This window comes from Crassostrea angulata, chromosome 7, assembly GCF_025612915.1.
Source record: "Crassostrea angulata isolate pt1a10 chromosome 7, ASM2561291v2, whole genome shotgun sequence".
In the NCBI taxonomy this organism is placed as follows: Eukaryota; Metazoa; Mollusca; class Bivalvia; order Ostreida; family Ostreidae; genus Magallana; species Magallana angulata.
The window spans coordinates 17994412-18016297 of NC_069117.1; the positions used below are offsets into that span (position 1 = coordinate 17994412).

The 21886-nt window shown below is 33.1% G+C and overlaps 2 protein-coding genes and 1 pseudogene across 2 annotated transcripts; 1 reads left to right on the forward strand and 2 right to left on the reverse strand.

Moving 5' to 3' along the window:
• Positions 1-329: 329 nt before the first annotated feature.
• On the reverse strand, positions 330-3882 carry LOC128192424 (V-type proton ATPase subunit G-like). The gene is made up of 3 exons (XM_052865072.1): positions 3730-3882; positions 2526-2626; positions 330-1226 (listed from the first exon to the last, which is right to left on the reverse strand). The coding sequence occupies exons 1-3, from the start codon at positions 3809-3811 to the stop codon at positions 1059-1061; spliced, it is 351 nt and encodes a 116-aa protein (XP_052721032.1). The 5' UTR covers positions 3812-3882; the 3' UTR covers positions 330-1058.
• On the forward strand, positions 3867-15596 carry LOC128192423 (RNA-binding protein RO60-like). Its single transcript, XM_052865071.1, has 9 exons — positions 3867-4000; positions 5215-5738; positions 7720-7937; positions 8217-8368; positions 8501-8627; positions 9634-9900; positions 11973-12035; positions 12618-12787; positions 13424-15596. The coding sequence occupies exons 2-9, from the start codon at positions 5228-5230 to the stop codon at positions 13554-13556; spliced, it is 1641 nt and encodes a 546-aa protein (XP_052721031.1). The 5' UTR covers positions 3867-4000; positions 5215-5227; the 3' UTR covers positions 13557-15596.
• A 1639-nt stretch (positions 15597-17235) lies between these two features.
• On the reverse strand, positions 17236-21678 carry LOC128155444 (uncharacterized; annotated as a pseudogene).
• Positions 21679-21886: the final 208 nt, after the last annotated feature.

The window sequence follows — 21886 nt, forward strand, 5'->3', positions numbered from 1 at the left end:
ACATCCTCCACGAATTAATAAATTGAAGTAATAAAGTCATGTTTCCTTTTGTAGATACAAATGTATAAGAGTATACACGAAATTACGTCCCCACGAGCCTGTAAAATTCTAGCAATCCACGAAAATTGATCCCCACCAAAATTAATGATTCTACAGTACAAGGAAAGCAGAATAAAATGCTTGTTCCAAGTCCCCACCATCAGTGACCTTAGCTCCTCTCATGTAGATAGTGGATCACCTTTGAGACAAGACATGATAGTACATGCTAAAATTCTTTCCTGAACCATTATAAAAATAGGAAGACTACTACCAGAATAACAACAAAATAATTTACATTTATCATATATTTTACTTTGTATATAATGCAAATGCTACAATAATGATAATTTCTAAAAATCATAATAAATTAGCTTTCTCACAAACAATTTCTTATCTGTCTAGCACTGAAGTGCCAGCACAATATATTTATATCTGGAATGTTTTGTCCGAGTGCACTAAATTAAATGTTATATGAATAAGCACTTTTCAATTTTTGTTTCATCTCCTCACAATGTTTGATATTCAATAATGCTGTATGACTAGAAATAATCTAATTTTTTCTTCTCTCGTTCAAACAACCTCACTTGTCCACACAGACAATTGAATACATTGAGATATTAAGTTCCGAATACACACAACTCTGCATACAATAATCATGAAAAGAAGTCAAGTGCTTTCTACATGATACCTGACACTAGACCTGACAAATGGATACATTCATAAACTACCCCATCATTACACTGTACATGGATTACTGTTGGTTTCTTTTCCTATCAATGGTTTTATTATTAAATACAGTACAAATATCAGACTTGAACAAATGGTACAATGGATTTATAAACAACAGCATTACCTAGCGTTAAAAACAAGAGTATACAAAAAAAATAAATTGTCGAAAAGCCATTTAGAGTCAGCACTAGTTCCTTATTTTTATCAGATGTAGTTCATTGCTCACAGTAATGATAATAAAACCCTGATGGAAATAGTTTCCCTATTGCTATCACTTAGCACCACAGCGCTCATTTCTTCCAGTTTTCGTGGAGCTCGGGTTTGATATCCAGGACAATGTCCAGCAGTCTCTTGAGCGCCACCTCCTTGTTCTTGGACATGTTGGTCTCCAGTTCCTTCAGCTTGATCTTGGTTGTGACATCTATCTTGCTCTCCATGTCGCCCCGTGATCCAAGAACCTGTTAAAAAACAAGCACACAGTAATCGGTGAACATTTTCATTTGTTTATCATTATAAGTACTCAAGGCAACAGTTTTGTTCTAGTGCATTTGTATTCCTGCCTGTAGAGTGTAATGACTTACTTCAGCGTTTTGTGTATTCCATGAACAAGAACCTTGTTTAAACCTACGTTTAGCATCTATCCTTAAAGGGCTGAATGAAATAGTCATGCATTCATTTATAGTCCTACTCTGTGTAAATGGATTTGCAGCAACTGCATTAAGATTTTGTCACAATGGCATGTAACACAAGTTACTTCCCTATATAAAGTATGATTGATGTATATTATAAAGTATGATTGAAATTCACGAGATTGACAGATATTCACAGAACTTTCATACTAGTTATTTTTTACATGCTTTTTTTAAAATGATGTTTTTCTGATTTGTTTCTGAATTTTTCTTAACAAGTACAAAGTGAAATTGCAAAAATACCAGTATTACCTGTATGATATAAGAAATCGAAAATAATATGACTCATAATTCATTCTTTGAAAGGCAGTATAATAACATGTAAGAGTCCATTAAAATGCTTTGGGCCCTAAGGAGATCACTCAAACTCTCAATATAATCGTGGTAGACATTTCAGAGCTTGTGTAGTCTGTCCCAAGTTATTGCTTCTATCATTTTTTGACGATTTTAAATAAAAATACACATACCTGTAAAAAAAATAGTTGAAATTGATAAAAGGGAAAATATCCAAGATATTTTCATTGACACATTATCATTTATCATCAGGAATGAAAATAAATTTCTTACGGAGATTTTCACCATTCGGAACTCACTCGGAATATATATCGCATTAATATTTAATATTATCATCTGCGCTAATTTCATGGCTAATGCAAAGCCAATGGCAAAGCAAAATCCTCGTAGTCTTTCTATTTAGGGTTGTGTATTTACACCTGTAGCGGTAAAGGGGCGTTTCAAAACGAATAATTGGGGCATTTCTCATATTAGTGGATGAACAGAGTAGTTTAAGCACAAAGGTATTTATGATTATCAAAATATCAAGCAAAAAGTTGTCGGAGCAAAAACTTGTAACAGAGTATACATGTAGTGAAAATTTGCCCCTTGATATTTAACTAATTTCACACGCTTTGACATCACCCCTTCAAAAACAGTTTTATTTAATGAACTGTTTGGTTAAAATTAGAGAATTTAAACAATTATTAAACAATTATTAAAATGTGAACAAGTCTTTCTTAAAATGCAGAATATGAGCTAACATGAAAGTAAACTCATTGCGCGACCACTTACTGATTGTTCATATTTTTTGTACTGTGCCTCTCTCTGTGCTCTGTATTGTTCAATCTCTTGCTGTGCTTCTTCCTTGGCCTGCTTTAGACGCTTTGCTTTACCTAGAAAATGGTAAAATCAGTTTGTTTCATTAACAGGAATGATTACGGTATTTAATAACCATGTTAAGAAATAATACATCAATTGACATTTTTTCCCAAAAAATGTTTGAAATTCATCTACCGGTAATTTTATTAATTTATTATCAAAACTTTATTTTTAGTTTATACATCATTGGGTATACCATAGTACACACACTTAGATTTCACAACAGTCCGTGAAACTTTCTACCTTCCCAATCTTGTATTCTTATATACTCACTGTTTTATTTCTTAAATCTTTTAATCTTAATCAATGACTGCTCTTAATTCATGAACATAAGCTAACCATTTCATAATTGTTCAAGTTAGAGCATTAGACACTTCTCTGAACTTTTTAGGCAATGTCTGTGCAGATGTTTTAATAAAAAGTGGTAAAGGGTATTCTTTGTCACTAGCTGGTTTTGTTAATGCACAAAAATAAAATATTTGCTACCAAGAAAGGGGAATTTCGTTCTAAAAATATTAATCCACTGGTGGACAATGGCCTACATGTCTCATTGAAACAGCTATGTCCCTCAAAAGTCAAAACTGAAGCAAGATTTGAATTTCAACTACCATTTCAATGGCTTTAAATGCGTCATATTTTTGGTGAGATTTTTGTAATGAACTTCATCCTTCCATGGTTATGGCAAAAAATACAGAATTTGGGTGAAATCTGATGTTGAGAGCCAGCTTTTGAATTTCCACCTTTCATACTGGATTGCACTGAGGTGCTATTCCCCAAAATGGTCCACATTTAATCAGAACGAATAAGTGTTAAAAGGGCCTCTGATCAGTGAGAAAAGAACGTTGAAGGGACTATCACTGAAGTCCCTCATAATTAGGCTAAACTGTGATAATTTCTTGACAGTTCAGAAAATGTTGCAATGCCTATATGAAAATACGAACAAAAACCAGCATTTTTTAAAAATACTCCATCCTCTTAATCGAGGTTTGATAGGTTATTACATGATTAAATATCTCGTCAACGGAGGAATGTTGATATTCAAAAATAACATTTACAGCTGATCAACAATTACAATTCGGTAGTTTTTAAAAGAATTCATCACAATATATAAATTTACGTTTTCTGGCATCCGACACTTTTTCTGCCGCTTGCTTTTCAGCCTTTAAAAGCTGCTGAATCCCGGTAGATTGACTTGCCATTTTTCTGCTGTCAGATCATGTGATTTTCCAAGTGTCTTAGTCACAAATGCGCTTTAATCAATGAACACACAAACTGATGACGAACTACTCATCGGAAATAGAAACTGGCATACAAAGAATTCCACAAATAATTTCAATCATTCCATTTCGATATTTTGGGGTTTCGCTTGGTTGTCCAGAGATACTGAGGTAATCAATACGTTATTTTCCCATCCCTTTCCTAACGCATAACTTTAATAAGCTATGCAATAATTATTTATTGACAAATTTACCTTTAACTGTTTAACAGCTTTTAAGGTGCAACCATGTGCACTTAGACTGAATATGGGCTGTCATTATTTTATCAAGTTTCTTCTAATGATGCTTCTCAGCAACTGTTTAGGACAGACAAATGCTTAATACTATATTTGTAATTCTCATTACAACCAGGGATGTATATGTCTCAATTACAATTAATTTTTATTAGAATTTTTATGTTGAATATTTTATTATATTTATTGATTCATCATGAAGCTGGCACACTACCATTTTGCCAAAAAAAAAAAAATACATTTTAAAATTGGTTGTTTAATCCTTTTAATCAGGGATGTAATTCTTCTAAGTCCATGCATGATTTAATAAAAAGGAATTGTTTAATTGAAATTTTCGTATTTAGTCTATATATATATATATATATATATATATATATATATATATATATATATATATATATATATATATATATATATATATGAAAAAAATCATAACACCGAAATAAACTCAACTAGTTTCATTTTAAATCATCATCAAACTCCTGATGATTTAAAATGAAACTAGTTGAGTTTATTTCGGTGTTGTGATTTTTTTCATATAATACTACGTGTGTGGATTTTTATATATATATATATATATATATATATATATATATATATATATATATATATATATATTGCTTGAATACAATTAATAACAATTACACTAGATAATATTTTTATTTTAAAAGCAATTTTTTCGAAAAGTGATTAATAATTAATTATGAACTTTTATTCAATATTTTGGGATTTTAAAATTACTGCATTTCATGGATTAAAAAACCCACCTCACTCAGAGAAAAGTTGACATTGTGTTCATTAATTTGATAATGATGAAGAAAATATTTTGTGGACTAATTGCATAATCCCAATATGACCTACATAAACTTGAAACAGATATCTGTTTAAAGCAACCTTTTCTTAAATATTTTCAAATTTCTAAATAACATATTTGGTTAGAGCAGAATCTTCATATTTTAGTTAGACTGTAATGTATAAATTGTACATTTAGTAGTAATACATATAAATTGACAATCAGATAAAGCGGAACCCTTTATAACCAATAATGCACACTTTTTGTAAAATTATTTATACACTGTGTTTCGTCTGCAGATAGATCCCAACAATGGCAAATGTGCTTGAAGAAGAAAGTTTCCAAAAATTAAGACAATGGATCATTCTCTACAAAGATGATGGGGCTTACAAGGTAGTCTCTAAAACTTTTAGCAGAGAAAAAGCATCATGTGTGACACAACTTCTGTCAGATGGACATGGAAAAGAAATTTTGTCTGTGATGGAGCAATGCAGTTCCTCACCAGCTCTGATAGACAGAGAGCCTCTATTATTTGCTTATGCTTTATGCTGCAAATCAACGGATAAAAACACAAAGTCCCAAGCAGAAAAGTTATGTGATAAAATATGTCGGACACCTTGTGATTTTTTTCAGATGTTAAAATTTCACAAGAATTTCTCCATAACAAAAAGCTGGGGAAGATACTTCAAAAGACTCATTAGTAGCTGGTATCACAACCAGGACGCATATCAACTAGCTCGAAATGTCAGCAGAGAAGTGAGTTACCTTGGCTGGTCTCACAGAGATGTTCTTAGGATGGGTCATCTGAAACCCAAGAGTGATGGTTTGTACCATTTCATATACATGGAATATTATATTCACCAAACATAGATTGTGCAATTTTGTATGGTCAGTATCAAGCAATTTTAAATGTGTCAATATGGTTAATAAGTAATATCTAATGTAATGCAAAAAGTAGTTTTATTACAGTTAATCTGTGTCAGTATCTGTTTCATTTTATTTGAAAATTGTTTGAGAGTATTTAAATGAGAAAATCAACATCTGCTAGTGGAATTATATGTACATTTTTCACCTGCTCCTAGCACTTGATAATATTATTTCAACACCATTTAAATATGCATTTAACATTTCCAGCTCTTGGTTTTGTGAGACTTGCAATCTCTTCATGATATATGTGAATTAATATTTCCTGATCAAAAATAGGTTTCATTAGTCTGAAAAGAAGAAGCTTTAATATTCCAACTGAAGGTTTCCATTCACCAAAGAAGACACACATAGCTTGAACATTACACTCACAATTTGTGGTGCACTTCTTGTGAATTTTTACCTCTAAACATTCCAAGCAATTATTTAGCAATATTTTACCCTCTTTGTATGGCATACTGGCAACATTTGAAAGCAAGTATTGTAAAGTAGTGTTTTCTCCTAAGGTCAACTCAATACGTTCAGTGATGTATGATATTTCTTGCATTGTCTTTGTGTAGCTCTAAGTAAGCACGTTGAGAATGAAGTACTAGTAAGCAAAAAGGCAAATACACAATGGTTGTAATTCTCTTTGAGGCCCTGATCTTCTGGTATTGCAGTTTGTTTTGGCTAGACGGCTACACCTGGTGATAGGGAGTCAAGGGAACACATCTGTTGCACAACAGCAGGGGGGCAAGCATTCTTGAAATGCTTCCAAAGCTCTCACAACAATGAAATTAACATTGCAGGGTAGCAATTGCATCCACATGTCCAAAGACCTTAGGCCAGCAGTAAGGCCAAATATCTCTCGCATTACTCACTGCTCTGTAATGTTTTAAGCAATACCATGGGAAATAGCAAAGTCAATCTGTCTGCAACAGTTTTGATGTTTAAAAAACTTGTCTGAGAATTAAATAGAAGAGTACCAGTAGGAAAATGCCAAAACAATTCAAAGACAACAATCTCATCCCAGAACATGAATGCCAGGATGAGAAATGCTCCCTTGCTATCTTAATGGCATATATATGCACCTTTGCACTTATTATCATACAATGACCTGTGTGAACTGTTACTTTGGTAATTGCCACTGCATGCATGTGCAGTTACGCATCCCTCTTCTTTAGTTCTTGTTGTGTGAAACAACAGTGTGAACAGTGAGTTGTAAGGAGGTGATGAATTCTTTACCCCATGTTGATAAATCTAGGGTTATCTGTGGATGACTTGCTTTTTGTGTAATAACAGACATGTTGCATTTGCAGACTCGTTAATCTTAAAAGAAAAGAGAAATGACTCTGATGCATTGGCTCTTTGTTTTGATATGTACAACATATTCAGTTTAATTCATTGCCATTTTTAATTGATGACCTGACAAAAGAATTGAAAAGAAAATTATGCAATTGACTGAATTGTCAAGAAATAATACATGAATATTAATTTTATTAGAAAACAATCGAGAATCAAAAATGGGGTTCTGAAGTTTTGGTACTCATTTACCTATGCATCATTTTTTCTTCAAAAATAGTTATTATTTGCCAGACTATATTCTAGTACTAGAATAGATATTGACATTAAATGCACTGAACACTGCCAAATGATACAGTTGGAGGCAGGTTTTAATCTGTTCAGTAACTGCATATAAATGTATTCATTTGTTGATACATTGATTTGATTAAAACAAGTTAAATTAAGCTTCATTTTTAGCAGTAGCTCTATAAACAACAATTATTTTTATAAGAGATAGAGAAGAAAATACTCTGTAAATGATACAGCAATAGCATATGCATGGCAGTGTATAATCAAATCGAAATTCTTAATGTATGTTTTCTATTTGAATTTTATAGAAATGGACCTCATTTTTAAGTACCTAGTCCTTGGCCTTGGTGAAACCAAGAAATCCTTTGGAAAGTCAGAGAAGGAAAGCATTCAGAAACTCTTGGAGTTTTTCTCTGCTGTAGACACCGCCAAACACAGTGACGATGTGCAACAAGTCGCCAAGCTTGTGGAAGAACATCACTTGAAAAAGGACCACTTGTGTACTAAATTGCTCAAGCAAAAAGAGGTGAAAGCACCATGTTTATAACTGTGTTTTTGTATGTAGTGTCATTGATTTTTATAAGCCAATTTTTAAGGGGATGGTGTAAGGGATTAGGGTAATCAATTTTACCAAAGCAAGGAATGCTCCCCACATCCTCACCATCCCATACCTCTTCCAATTGATTCTAAGAATTATTAACTACAATGCAAAGATGACAATTATGTATGAAGGTATAATGTATCTCATTTTCATCAGTTTCATACTTTACAAACAAAATTATTAAAGTATAAAATCTGTTTGTAGATTTGGACAGCCTTATTGAAAGACATGACAATTCAGGATACTCTGGACCACATTGGGCAGCTGGCCAACATTGGATATCTGGATGAATCCTTTGAAGGAAGCCAGTTTGTCATAGACAAGCTTTTGAATGAAGCTTTGCTGACAGAACAGAAGTAAGTGAATTGCAATTTTCATACAGTTGCTCAAACCTGATTGAACTTTTGACTGCCATTATTAATGTTTCTCTCATACATCCATGTACAGGGACAGGTTGTGGTTATAAGAATTTACATTCTTAACTTCAGTGTCCAACCATTTGAGATAATCATTGCCTCTAGCTTCTACAAAGAGGGCAAGAAGAAACCAACATCATGGCAGCACAACGAGAAGGTGACCAAAGCCTTGGAAACAGCTCTTGAATACTCGCTAAAGGTACAAGTCTGACATTATTTAGTAATCTTTAATGAAGCAAGAACAATTCTATAAAATCTAGGTGAAGAAAATAATTGAAAATCAAATCAAAGAAATATTATTATTATACAAATTTTATAAAGCGCCATATATAATTTATATTAAATTACTCTATAGCGCTGTACATATAAAAAGCTATTGGCAAAAAGAGCTAAGAACATAAATAATATACCTAAATACACCAAAATTAAAAAAAAAAAAATTGACTCAATATATTATAGTGACATTACAATTTGAAAGCTTATTCAAAAAATATCCACTGCAACAGCCTGCCTCCTTATAATGGCATCTCCTTTATAGCATTTGATTGATTTTAAAAAGCATAAAATTTGTTTAAGATGCTTTATCACTTATTTGATTCTGATACAACATCACTTGGAACCCTTATCATTCTCCATCTGACTTCAACTCCAAAACATTATAAAAAGAATTGATGTCCTCCCTCAAAATTCCTTAATTTATTATTGGAAAAGTTTCCTCATCTGAAATCATGTCTACACCTTAATATTGGCAAGTTTGACACTCCATGTACCCATACTGTGGAATCATTTTTATTTGTAGGGGTCAATGATTTTGGGTAGCCAAATTTTTCCTCTTTCGTGGGAACATAATTTCATTGGTAGAACGTTCGGGATAATTTTGATAAATATTAAACAAATGCTTGTATATATGTTTGTGGAGATGTAAATTCGTAGACAAGGGTTACCCTCGAAAGCCACGACCATTGGTCCCCCACAAACAATTATGATTCCACAGTATATGTATTTATTTCTGAGTCAACATAAAAAAATAAAAATGGAAAAAAGTTTTGAAATGTCCATACACTCAAATAAAATCTAAATGCATTGAACTAGTTAATACCAAATAAAAGCTTAAAAAAAAGAGTGAAATGGAGGACTTATATAAATATAGTAAACAAAGAAAAATCTTTCTACAAATATGAAATGATTTTATAATTCATTTTCAGAATAACTTGAAATCGTCAAATAAACGTTATGTAGTTGGAATTTGTGTTGGGGTCAACAAAAACAAATCATCAGTACGAGGTACGATGGCATTGTCAACGACAACTGCTGCTGCTGGGGTTGCCATGTTAATGACTCGGGAGGAGGAGAAGACAGACGTTGTATTCTTTACGGACACCATTACACCACTGAAGGTTGCCAAGGATACCAAACTGACTTACATCTGTAGTGAGGTGGCTGAACAAGTGAAGAAAGCAGATGAACAGAAGGTGACTAAGTTTAATTACTGTACACTATATCAGACCTGACAGAATCCTTGGTAATGTTGTATCATTTATTAGGTGTCCATGTATGGTACATGTACATTACTTATCCTGATGGAGGCTAATGAATGTACTCCAGTAGGCCTACAAATGATATCCACACAATATCTGTTTAATGGATCGTTTCATTAGTAAGGTTATGTTTGGTGTCTGATTAGTTTGTATTAAGAAGTATCCTATACAAATGATGTTTAATGACATAGGGCATTCAGACCAAAGATAACCAACAAGAGACCCACAGGCCTTGAAAATCACCAGAGTACTAAAGGCTTTAGATTGACATGTCAGAGTCTCATGTTTGCATTTTAAGCTTCATTTTGAAGTCTAAACCCTAATCTGAGACTCTACAAGAATAAAGTGCACAGGATATTAAAGTAGATTTCCTTAAATAGAACACATTTAATTCAATATTGCCAAGTGACAATTTACCATGTTGTTTTCAAGATTGAGTTAAAACTGTGATGAATAACAAACAGCAGTTACATTTAATAAAAATATATGTTCAATATACTGTCATATTTATTACCCCCCCCCCCCCCCTCCCAACCAATACTGAGAGAAAACAGCAACTTCTGTCCCACATCCTGGGCATTGAATTTCACAATTTAACATCAGGACATAAGGAACATGATATTAACAAAATGGTGGTACAAAAAAAAATATTGAATCTATACATTTTCACTATGTAGAAACATTTGCCCCACCCTAGGGCCTGAACTCCTAATCCAAGGACCATGAATTTCACAATATAGGTAGAGGGCTTCATGGATATCATAACTATGCATTTAGTTGACCATATTGGGGTTCAGCTTTTAGTTTTTCTCAAATATATATGGGAGTAGAGAAGAGGATTTTCAAAGATTTAATTCATTTTTACTACATGGCCATATTGTGCCCACCACAGGGCCTTAAATCCAGACCTGGGACCATGAATTTTACAATTTCAGTGTAGGGCTTCATGGACATCATTACCATGCCTTTAGTTTTTCTCAAATTTATATGGGAGTAGAGAAGATGATTTCCAAAGATTTAATACATTTTTACTATATGGCCATATTGTGCCCACCACAGGGCCTTAAATCCAGACCTGGGACCATGAATTTTACAATTTCAGTGTAGGGCTTCATGGACATCATTACCATGCCTTTAGTTTTTCTCAAATTTATATGGGAGTAGAGAAGATGATTTCCAAAGATTTAATACATTTTTACTATATGGCCATATTGTGCCCACCACAGGGCCTTAAATCCAGACCTGGGACCATGAATTTTACAATTTCAGTGTAGGGCTTCATGGACATCATTACCATGCCTTTAGTTTTTCTCAAATTTATATGGGAGTAGAGAAGACGATTTCCAAAGATTTAATACATTTTTACTATATGGCCATATTGTGCCCACCACAGGGCCTTAAATCCAGACCTGGGACCATGAATTTTACAATTTCAGTGTAGGGCTTCATGGACATCATTACCATGCCTTTAGTTTTTCTCAAATTTATATGGGAGTAGAGAAGTTGATTTCCAAAGATTTAATACATTTTTACTATATGGCCATATTGTCCCCACCCTAGGACCTGAACCCCTGACCCTGGGGCCATGAATTTTACTATTTAAGTAGAGAGCTGCATGGATATCATAACCATGAATTTATTTTTATTTATCCCCACATGTGTGGGAGAAGATAAAAAAGAATTTTGAAAATTCTTGAGGTGGTAGAGCCATAAATTTTATAATTTAGATACATGTTACCATAGAGATGCTTCACACCAAAAATGGTCACAATTGGCCATATAGTTTTCAAGAAGTAAAAAATGTAAAATTGTTACACGTAACACACAATGCATGAAGACACACCACAACGGATGGAGATATATTGCAATAGGTCACCTGAGTGACTCAGGTGACCAAAAAAATCACATTGAAGGGCTTTAATGTTTATTTTTTTTTTTCAACAATTGAAACACAATAATAACTAGTAATTAAAATAATTATGAGTAAATATTACCAAATTTTGTAGGAGGAAAATCAACCCAAACCAGAGGTGGATGATGATGAGGAGGAACAGGACATATTTTATGGGGTAAGCCACAGAATTCACAGGATTTAATGATTGGTAAGGGTAAATTCACAGGATTTAATGAATGGGATGGGTAAGTCCACAGGATTTAATGATTGTAGAGGTAAGTCTACAGGATTTAATGATTGGGAGGGGTAAGTCCACAGGATTTAATGATTGTAGGGTAAGTCCACAGGATTTAATGATTGGTAGGGGTAAGTCCACAGAATTTAGTGATTGTTAAGGGTAAGTCCACAGGATTTCATGATTGTTAAGAGTAAGTCAACAGGATTTAATTATTGGTAGGGGTAAGTTAACATGATTCAATGATTGGAAGGAGTAAGTCAACAGGATTTAGTGATTGTTAGGGGTAAGTCCACATGATGTTATCAATGGTTGGGTAAGTTAACAGAATCTTATGATTGTAGGGGTAATGATTGAAATACTGTTAGTGTTCGATTTCTCTTGCAGTTTATTGTTCCCATTGACTGTTTACCTGTGTACAAATAAAAGTTTTTGTATTCACTTGCATGGGAGAACTCAGAATAACATTTGGGCGTTGACTAAACAACTGACCAAACAAAAAACAAATTGTCATTTATACAGGTACTTCCAGACCCATGTGACCTGGTTGCTCCCATTCAGTGGGCTACTGACCAAAAGAAAGATGTGGATGTCTTCATTATAGTCACTGATGCCAATAGAAGTACTGGCTCTAGAAATTTAGGAGAAGCCATTGCACAGTATAGAAAGGACCGAAATCTGCCAAACACAAAGTAAACTTTTTGACAGATCCTTTCAAAGTAGACTGTTATTTACAAGTTCTTATACAAATTCAACTAGCAGTTGTAATTTCAAATACATGTATATTTATAATAACTTTTTAATTAAAGCCAAACTTCGTTATCTCGAAACTAAATGGGACTGTCTTATATTAACTTTGAGATATACGAGTATTCAAGATATTTAGAGTAAAATACTTTTAAAAAATAAGTGGCTGGTACTTACAAATCACTTTGACATATCCATTGTATTTGAGATATCAGTGTTTGAGTTATTGAAATTAAACTGTATTTAGACAAAATTCAACGCTCATCATTATACATGTACTTAATACCAAAAAGTACCGTAAGCCAATTAACCTCAAATTTGTTTGAAACAGAATCTTATAAGATTTGTGAATTAACTTCTTTGCTGTGAACATTTCTTGCAAGGGTCCCTGATTAACACTTTTTGTATTTGTTTTAAATTATCTAGTGAAAATTATTTGCAGTGAAAGCACAAAATTAAGTCGCAGCAAACAAAAAAGTTGGTTTGCATGGCTTTACAAGCAGATAGAATTTCTTTATATTGTATGAGTTCTTCTCCTGTTATCTTTATTTCTTTACAATTGATTTTGATTACCTTTGCAGACTAGTCACTGTTGGTTTAACAAATTCCAACATGAAATTTGCAAATCTTGAGGATGAAAACATGCTGGATGTTTCAGGATTTGATGCCAGAGTCCCAAAGGTGATCCGAACGTTTGTATCAGGGGAATATTGAATAGAACCAGCTAGTTACTGAGAAACTAGTCTTCTGCCATATTGTTTCTACTTTGAACAGTCTATAATGAATTTACAAAAGTGATGTATGGATTCAATTTGATGATATCAAGTTCTCAAATATAGTGAAAGAAATTTGATTGAAACATGACTTGAACTTGGTGAATTGGTAAATAGAATATGGTAGCTCTCTTGCCAGTTAAAAAAGTGGAAGGATGAAATTCTAAGAGAAACACACAATTACCAGTATTTTCCCAAGTGAAGACATTTATGAGAAAGTGCTTCAGATATTAAGGTGCATAAATCCTACAATACTCATTAAAAATTGCCTTTGTGTTAATGTTATAAAAATGATTATTAAAAAATCACAGTTTCAGTTTTGAGGTACAAAACTTAATAGCATTTGCACTTCAATTTTATACGGGGAAAAATAGAAATTCCAGTGAGAGTTATTTTTCTTAGAGAGGGTCAGTGTACCTTAAATATTGTGCAATACATTTACATGTACAGCTATACAGCTGGTTTGTACTGTATGCATGTATACCTTTTTTCCTTCTTATTGTACTTTCATATGTTGTTGCTGTGGTTTACGCTCCTTTGTGGGGAAAAAAATTGCTTTTTTAAGCTTTTACAACATAATTAATGTTGAACCTTTGAGTCAAGCAGTAGTTTAATGTGCAATTATTGTTTGCTAAATGGGGATGTACAACTCAGATTTTGCCATCAAATCTACTGGTAAATGAACACTTTTTCAACCCCTCTATTTGGTTGCCTCTTGGCTAGGTTAACTCTATAATTTATAAATTGTACCTTTTAAATTTATAGTTATATAAGTACTACATGTAGTGTATATTAAACACAACCATTAAGATGAATTATTCATAATATAATAAAATATACATAGGAGGTTGTGGAATAAGTACTATCTATGTAATTGGTACTTTGCATGCATTAGTACAGTAATCTAGTGGTACTTTAAGAATTACAATAGGTAATGGCCAATAAGATCATAGATGTAATACTCTATTAATAATATTGATGAACAAGTAAATATGAGGTGTAGTGAAACTTGCCAATTATTATTTTTATAGTTACAATGAGTTGATGGCAATAAGAACTAAAATTAAGATTTCCTGATAGTTCCCGTTGAAAATGTATATTAATAAATTTCATGTCTTGAAATAATGTCAACATCTTAAACAATGGTTTCTTTCTTTTCAAATTGGATCCTGGAAAAAATTACTTTGGAATTAAAATGTTTAAAATTTAATTTTACCACACTTTTTGAAGGTAATGCAATACAGTTATACCTTTTCCTGAAGTTTTTTCAAATCATGTTTTCAGTTTTAATTTTTAAGTGCAGTTTTATAACTTCAGTGAAATATGTCTCTGCTGATGAGAATCATTTTAATTTTATTTTCTGAGTTGTTATTTAACACGTAAGTGATTTACTCCATATGGTCATTTTATTTAGTGTCTCAAAATTCGATCTTTATGCAAGATATACTAGAGTTTCCCTGCATTTAGAGAATACAGTAGTGTACATTGATTATATACTCTCTTAGTACTGTGCATGTAAGAAGCCATGGATTTACCTCATTTTTTACTTTTATACAGATGTTCCAATTTTTTATGAAAATTGTTTTAATTAGGTAGTATAACATACTTATAATAACCATGTATATACTGTAATTATTAGTTATACATGTATAAGTATTTCTTAAAGAAAATTTTCTAAGTGCTGAGAAAGGTATTAAATAGCATGTTATCTTTGCAATAGACAAGAATGAAAATGATATTGTGTAATTTCGTTGTGACAAAATCTCCCTCCATGAAAAGTAAATGAATCTATTGAAAACCTTCCCTCTCAAAATGTGCTAAGACATTGTCTACTTGTATCCATATATATAACTTTTGCACCAAGCAATTAATTTGTCTTTCAAACATGTACATCAGTTTTTGCTTTTTATTATTGATAAAAAGTTACTTGTTGATTTATTATTAATTTCCATTTTGAATAAAGCTTCTTGTCAGCTCTGAATGATAATTGTATTTTATTTTTTTTTACTCTATTATAACAGCTTAGGCCGAAAGTAAGAGATCATAAAGTGACCAAGCAAGAGTTTCACTATTGGATCTTATATTCACATTGAAACTGGCTGCTAGACATCGCACTTTGGTGTTCCATCTTATCTAAGAAACTTGTATAAAGAGACAGAGGACTCTTCATTCTGAGCATTTTACAATACCTCATGCAACTTGCTGTGGGAGGTACAATGTATAATGTTTTTGACCTGTCCATCAGTCAGTTCTGTTATTTGTACGCTAAAATCCTCTTTATACACCGCTGCACAGAAGTTCCCAAAACTTATTAGGGAATTAGGACTCAATGTATAGATGTGCATATTACAAGGAAATTCTGGTTTAATTATTTTTATGTGAATTTAGGCATTTCTGAATTTATAATTTTGTTGTTGTTAAAACCAAAAGTATAGATGTGTGTATTGCTGTAAGTTTTAAGGTGATGATTTTTTTGAGAGTTATACTTTTTTAATAATTTTGTGTATTTATTGCATACCCTGCTATTCATTATATTTAGTATTGTCAAGTAATGGGAGAATATGGAATATGTGAGCTTGCTCACCTTTCAGCTCACTGAGACAAAGTCAGGAGGAGCTTATGCTATACCCTCGGCGTCGGTATTGAGACCTTGTTATAGTTTTTGGTGCAAGTCCTGTATCTAAGTTATAACTTGTCCTATCTCCACCAAACTTGCATGGATGATGCATACGGACCTGCCTATGGACCTGAACGACTTTGATGCTGAATCTGCACCATGAATTTTAGATGCTGAAGGAGGTTGAGGTTTTTGGAGCAGGTTAAGGTTTAGGGGCAGGTGCACTTTGATGACAATATCCAAGTTACTACTGGTCTTCAAAAAACTTGCACGGATGGTGCATCTTGAGATACTGATCACTGGTAATTCAAGTTTATTTTAACAGATATGCCATGCAAAGTTGTAGATCATTGAGGTTTGACTGCACGTAGGTTGTTCAGACCCCCAATTTGCCCCCAAAAAGCAATTAGGTATTTGCAATGGGTTACAGTTTGTGTTTATACAATATATAGATATTGTATAAGTTGGGTTTCTTTGAAATTGCATGTTTTCTTTTCATTCTTGCACAAATGACTTTGGGTTGAAATCATGACCAACCGAAGGTCAAAAGCAATCTTTATGTGAAGTAGAAACTTCCAATTTTTTTCCTTATGAATGTTAAAGACCGGACACAAATTTTGCACTTTTTCTTTCCAGTGAACTTGAACTTGCCCAAATGACCATGACACACCCTCAGGTCATACACAATCTTTAAGTAAAGTAATTTTATAGATTCTAATGCTTCTCCATACAAAAGATATGAACAAGACATGATTGCTCATATATAGACAAATGGGACTTGCTTTATTGCATCTTCCCAAGTTGAAGGTTTTAAGATCTGCTTCACTTTATGTACCGGGTAGAATGGAGTCATTCAGAAACCCTTGACTTTAGAAGAGGTTCTATTGATATATGATGCAAAATTCCAAGAAATGCTGATTATGTAGATGTGGATTACATAATGTACTTTGATTTCATTGATTGGCAGGCATAGAAAGCATTTTTGTTGAATGAATAACAACAAGTCAAGAAGTGAATGCAATAAACATTTATCAGCAATATTTAAACAAATGTAAGATTTCAAGTGCATTAAAAAATATGCATACAATTTATTAAAGCACAGGTATATAATTCTTATTATTATGTCATAAATAAAACAAAAATTCACAAATGCAGCTAAATAACAACAGTAATAAACAGATAATGATACAGGGACCACCTAAAACAAGAATTTAACATTTTTACCTTTAATTTTGAACTAGAAAATAAATTGGCTCAAAAAATCAATGCAAAATCCTTTACCCATTGGTAATGTATAGTTGAATTTTGAGCTTAAGCTGGCCAAAGGGAAAGGAAATTTTCTATGGACAATTAAAATCATGTGATTGTCAAAATTTGGTTAAAGTACGGTACATTGCACACCTTTTTCAGAGATACACAGTCAGTCATTGGTATATGTTTCACTGTTAGGTTTTTCAATCTTGACCTTTGAACTAGAGAACTGGTTTAAGGTTACGTGCACTGTGCATCCTCTACTTACAGACAAACGCGTTGACAGGAATCTACAGAGCGTGACAACTATAAATTCAATAGCAATCAGTTGTAGAAATAGGGCTACCATTAATGAAATGGGAAAAAAATGTCTATATCTTCTTTATACCGATGTGAGGAAAATGAGATTAACGGGTACTTGGTGCGAGTTTATTGACTGGCTGCCTGTGTGTCTGTCTGTGTGGGGGGCTGTGGAGGGGGTGGAGTGGATTTCTCTGCTGTCCTTGTAGTCAGTAAGCTTCAGCGACAGAACTTGAACCAGGGATCCCACTTTAGGATTTATCTCTGTCTTCTCCCTCCATAATCTTACGAACATGGTTGCTGGTCGCCTGCCTTCCATTGTCTCCTTCAGAATCAGAGTTCTTTTTGGACATCTGTCTTCATCATAGATTTTACTAACCTAGTCAAATGGAAGTGAAATTATCATTCTTTGCCATGAAAGAATCTAAAAGTTTGTTAAGAACTTTAGGCTAGATCGACGGACCAATCAAGATAGGTGGATGGACAGACAGACCAACAGACAGACAGACAGACAGACAGACAGAGAGACAGACAACAAGAAAGCAAGACTGATACCAATTGCACATATCCCTGCACTGACAATCTTGTACGTATAGCTATAGTAATCAACTTTTCCTCAGTCAGATCAGAAACCTTCATACAGGGAGGATACAATGCTTCTTGGATTTTCTCTGGAGCTATGGCAAACTTTTTAATCTCCTCCATCTGTTGATGGGAAAAAAAAAATATTTGTGTTTCCAGTATCTGGGGTGGTACGTTAAGAACACATAAATATTTCTAATTCAGAAATCATCTTGTGCACACAACATATTATCTCATTAATGTGCATGACATAATATTTCGAGCACAAGACATACCGGGTAATCTGATGGCATGAAAGTTTACTTAAGAAATAAACAGCAAGTTAAAAAGTTCACTGGGAGATGAACTTGGTTGGTCACATGTTCAAATATTGTGAAGCCTGAAGGGCTTCTCGGAAGATTTATTCATGTACCAACCAAGTTCATATCCCGGTGAACTTTTTAACATTGCTGTTTATTACTTATATTTACATTTGAAAAAGGCAAATTGTTCAGAATTGTTTAAATTACCGGGATTTTATGTTTTCAACAAGTAAAAAGGTGTTAATGTGACAGCAACTGGGTTTTCTTTTATTTGAACTGTATCCATAATCCATGTCAACCCTGAATTGATAAAAACTACCTACTGTATCCAGTGAAATGGAGTACCCTATATGCAATATTTTGCCAACAAATGATTAAGTTCAAAAGCTGGTATTTTTTTCATAAATTATTAGAAATCAAAATCCTAGCAATGTGCAGAAATCAAAATCCTAGCAATATGCACACCTCTGATATATATGTACACATGTACAATTGATCTGCAAAAGAACAAGTTCCTATGTTGAAAATTGAAGGAGGAGTTATCCGTACAATGAGGGTACCCTATATGCAATATTTTGCCAAAAAGTTACCAAGATCAAAAGCTGGTATTTTTTTTCATAAATTATCAGAAATCAAAATCCTAGCAATGAGCAAAATTCTGATATATGTACAATTGATCTGCAAAAGAACAACTTACTATCTTTAAAACTGTAGGAGGAGTTATCCGTACAATGAGGGTACCCTATATGCAATATTTTGCCAAAAATTGATGAAGTTCAAAAGCTGGTATTTTTTCCATAAATTATCAGAAATCAAAATCCTAGCAATATGCACACCTCTGATATATGTACAATTGATCTGCAAAAGAACAACTACTTATCTTGATAACTATAGGAGGAGTTATCCGTGCAATGAGGGTACCCTTTTGGCAGCTCGCCCACCCACCATTTTCACCATTTCAATTACCAGATTTTTCCGTTGGAAAACCCGGTTTAAAACTGTTATGCCAGATTAAAATATTTACTAGGGTCTCTATTTAAAACCCAATTTGTATTTTCATAATGATCCCTCCATTCTATTATATATTTATATAAGGCATTTTATTGATATTTGACAAATATTAGCTCCTTTAAAACACAATCAATCAAATGATTAAAGAATGGCAAACATAAATTGTGCACACAAGATATTATGGACACAAGATAATTTTTGTCCATATTCCTTGAAAAAATATTTTATGTTTCCTTTTTAAAATGTAATAGTTAATTTATAGTGTCTGCTTCAATGCACTATGAAAAAGATTATTAAAATGATTTTTCTTGCTAGTTAAGATAGAGAAAATCATGATAAGATGGTCACAGTGTAAATAAAGTTTACTGCTTATGAAAATACCTTTGTCTTCTCCTCCAAATGAAAAATTCCATTGATTGGGGTTGGGGTATGGATTCTGTAGAATTTATCTTTTTGAATTCGTTCAACTTGAGATGGATCAATTCCAAGCCCGTACACTCGTCCCCCTGAGGTTAATACCGTGGTGTAACTGTAAGGCGAATTTGTTCTGGAGTCAATTCTATCCTCGATTTCCTCGATCACGCAAAACTTCAACTTGAGGAACTAAAACATAAAATACTACATAAAAAAGTAACATGTAACTGTGTGTATGTGTGATATTGAAGCTGAACATGTAGAAGAAGAGTCTTATCATTGTCTTTCTAGGACCCATATTTACAAGAGCTTGCATGGACTTTGGGTAGCTAGGTCAAACGGCAATGTGAGGTAGGCATATCTATTTCATTGCTGGCCACTCGTACATGGCTCCTTGAAATCAACAACATTTGTCTGACTGTTGAGCTATATTTAAGACTGCACAATCTGTGCATCTTTCACTCAAAACAGCATCACTCGAAACCAGCTTCCTATCTAAACTGTTTTGTGCTAGAAATAGATATTTATGTCCTACTAAAAGTCCAAGGTCTTGTTATCGATAAAAGGGCTCTAATCTTTATGTGCTCTATCCTTATTCTTGGCCTCTGACTTCTTGGTTTTCAGTGAAGAACCTAATGAGTGGCTGTTCACACTGCAAAAGGGAAAAGTTAACATTATAAATGAGAGTGGAAAAAGATTACCTCCAATTTAGGTCCACCTCTTCGTCTCTTTGCCATCTCTGATGGATGTATCTTAAGATGATAATCATTCATATTTGCTGAAATGTAAATCACAACTTCAATCCATAATTTCACTTACAAAATTGTCATCTGCACTTACAAAGTTAATTTTTTTTTTTACTATTTCAATTAACTGTCTGTAACCTAAAGCAAGTCATATTCTAATATTTTACTAATCATGCATATTTTGACCACACAATTACCGTGAATTTAAAATCTGCCAAATAGTTTCAAAGTACTAGTGTTTGAGACTAGTAGATGCATAGATTAAGAACACTCCGACCAATGGACAACACAGCTCTAAGTTTGACTATCGCCGTCTTCTGTACGATATACATTTTTAGAAATACTTAACTTGTTATAAATACCTACAATGCAGGTTATGTATTTTTTTTTCTGCAATGCCGCCACCTTTCTGTTCCACAAGAATCATCAAAGAACGTAAAGAAAGCATATATTGTTTAAATATAGACATTAAAGATTTAAAACATATACTCAGATTATGCAAGTTAATTTTTAAGTAAAGCCCAAACCTTAAACCTTGTCAGCTTGCACAGTATGTTCGATGTTTGTAAACAATTTAACTATGGGAAGGAACACAGGCCTCTGAATTTCTATCAACAAGACGTTGTTATTCCCTGTATGGGAAGAAAGAGATAAATACTCTAATTATGCATTTATATATACATGTACTCTATCCATGTACCTTATTTATATATAGATATGGTATATATATCTCTCTTCCCATGCAAGGACTTACATGTGCACCTTTTCCGACCACAAGTGTTATATGTACCGATAATGGTACATGTAAAACGAAAGTGCGCTTTCTGAGAATGTAAAGATACTAGATGAATGCATTTTCTGGAAACCGCGCTTCTATTGATGAAAATGTATTTACAAAGGCGATGCCATATGCTTCGTTGTATCATATGGAACGCCAAATTAACATATATTCAAATATTTGTACCTATCTTCAAATAATTGTACCTATCTTTAATTCAATTGTACCTATCTTCAATTCAATTGTACCTATCTTCAATTCAATTGTACC

Bases quoted from the DNA above. Each gene is read 5' to 3' on its own strand.
- LOC128192424 (XM_052865072.1), bottom strand. From the start codon at position 3,811: ATGGCAAGTCAATCTACCGGGATTCAGCAGCTTTTAAAGGCTGAAAAG. The intron at 2,627-3,729 runs GTAAATTTATAT...ACCATTTTCTAG, and splicing joins AGTGTCGGATGCCAGAAAAC to GTAAAGCAAAGCGTCTAAAG. The intron at 1,227-2,525 runs GTAAGTGGTCGC...GTTTTTTAACAG, and splicing joins ACAAAAAATATGAACAATCA to GTTCTTGGATCACGGGGCGA.
- LOC128192423 (XM_052865071.1), top strand. From the start codon at position 5,228: ATGGCAAATGTGCTTGAAGAAGAAAGTTTCCAAAAATTAAGACAATGG. The intron at 7,938-8,216 runs GTGAAAGCACCA...ATCTGTTTGTAG, and splicing joins AATTGCTCAAGCAAAAAGAG to ATTTGGACAGCCTTATTGAA. The intron at 12,788-13,423 runs GTAAACTTTTTG...TTACCTTTGCAG, and splicing joins CGAAATCTGCCAAACACAAA to ACTAGTCACTGTTGGTTTAA.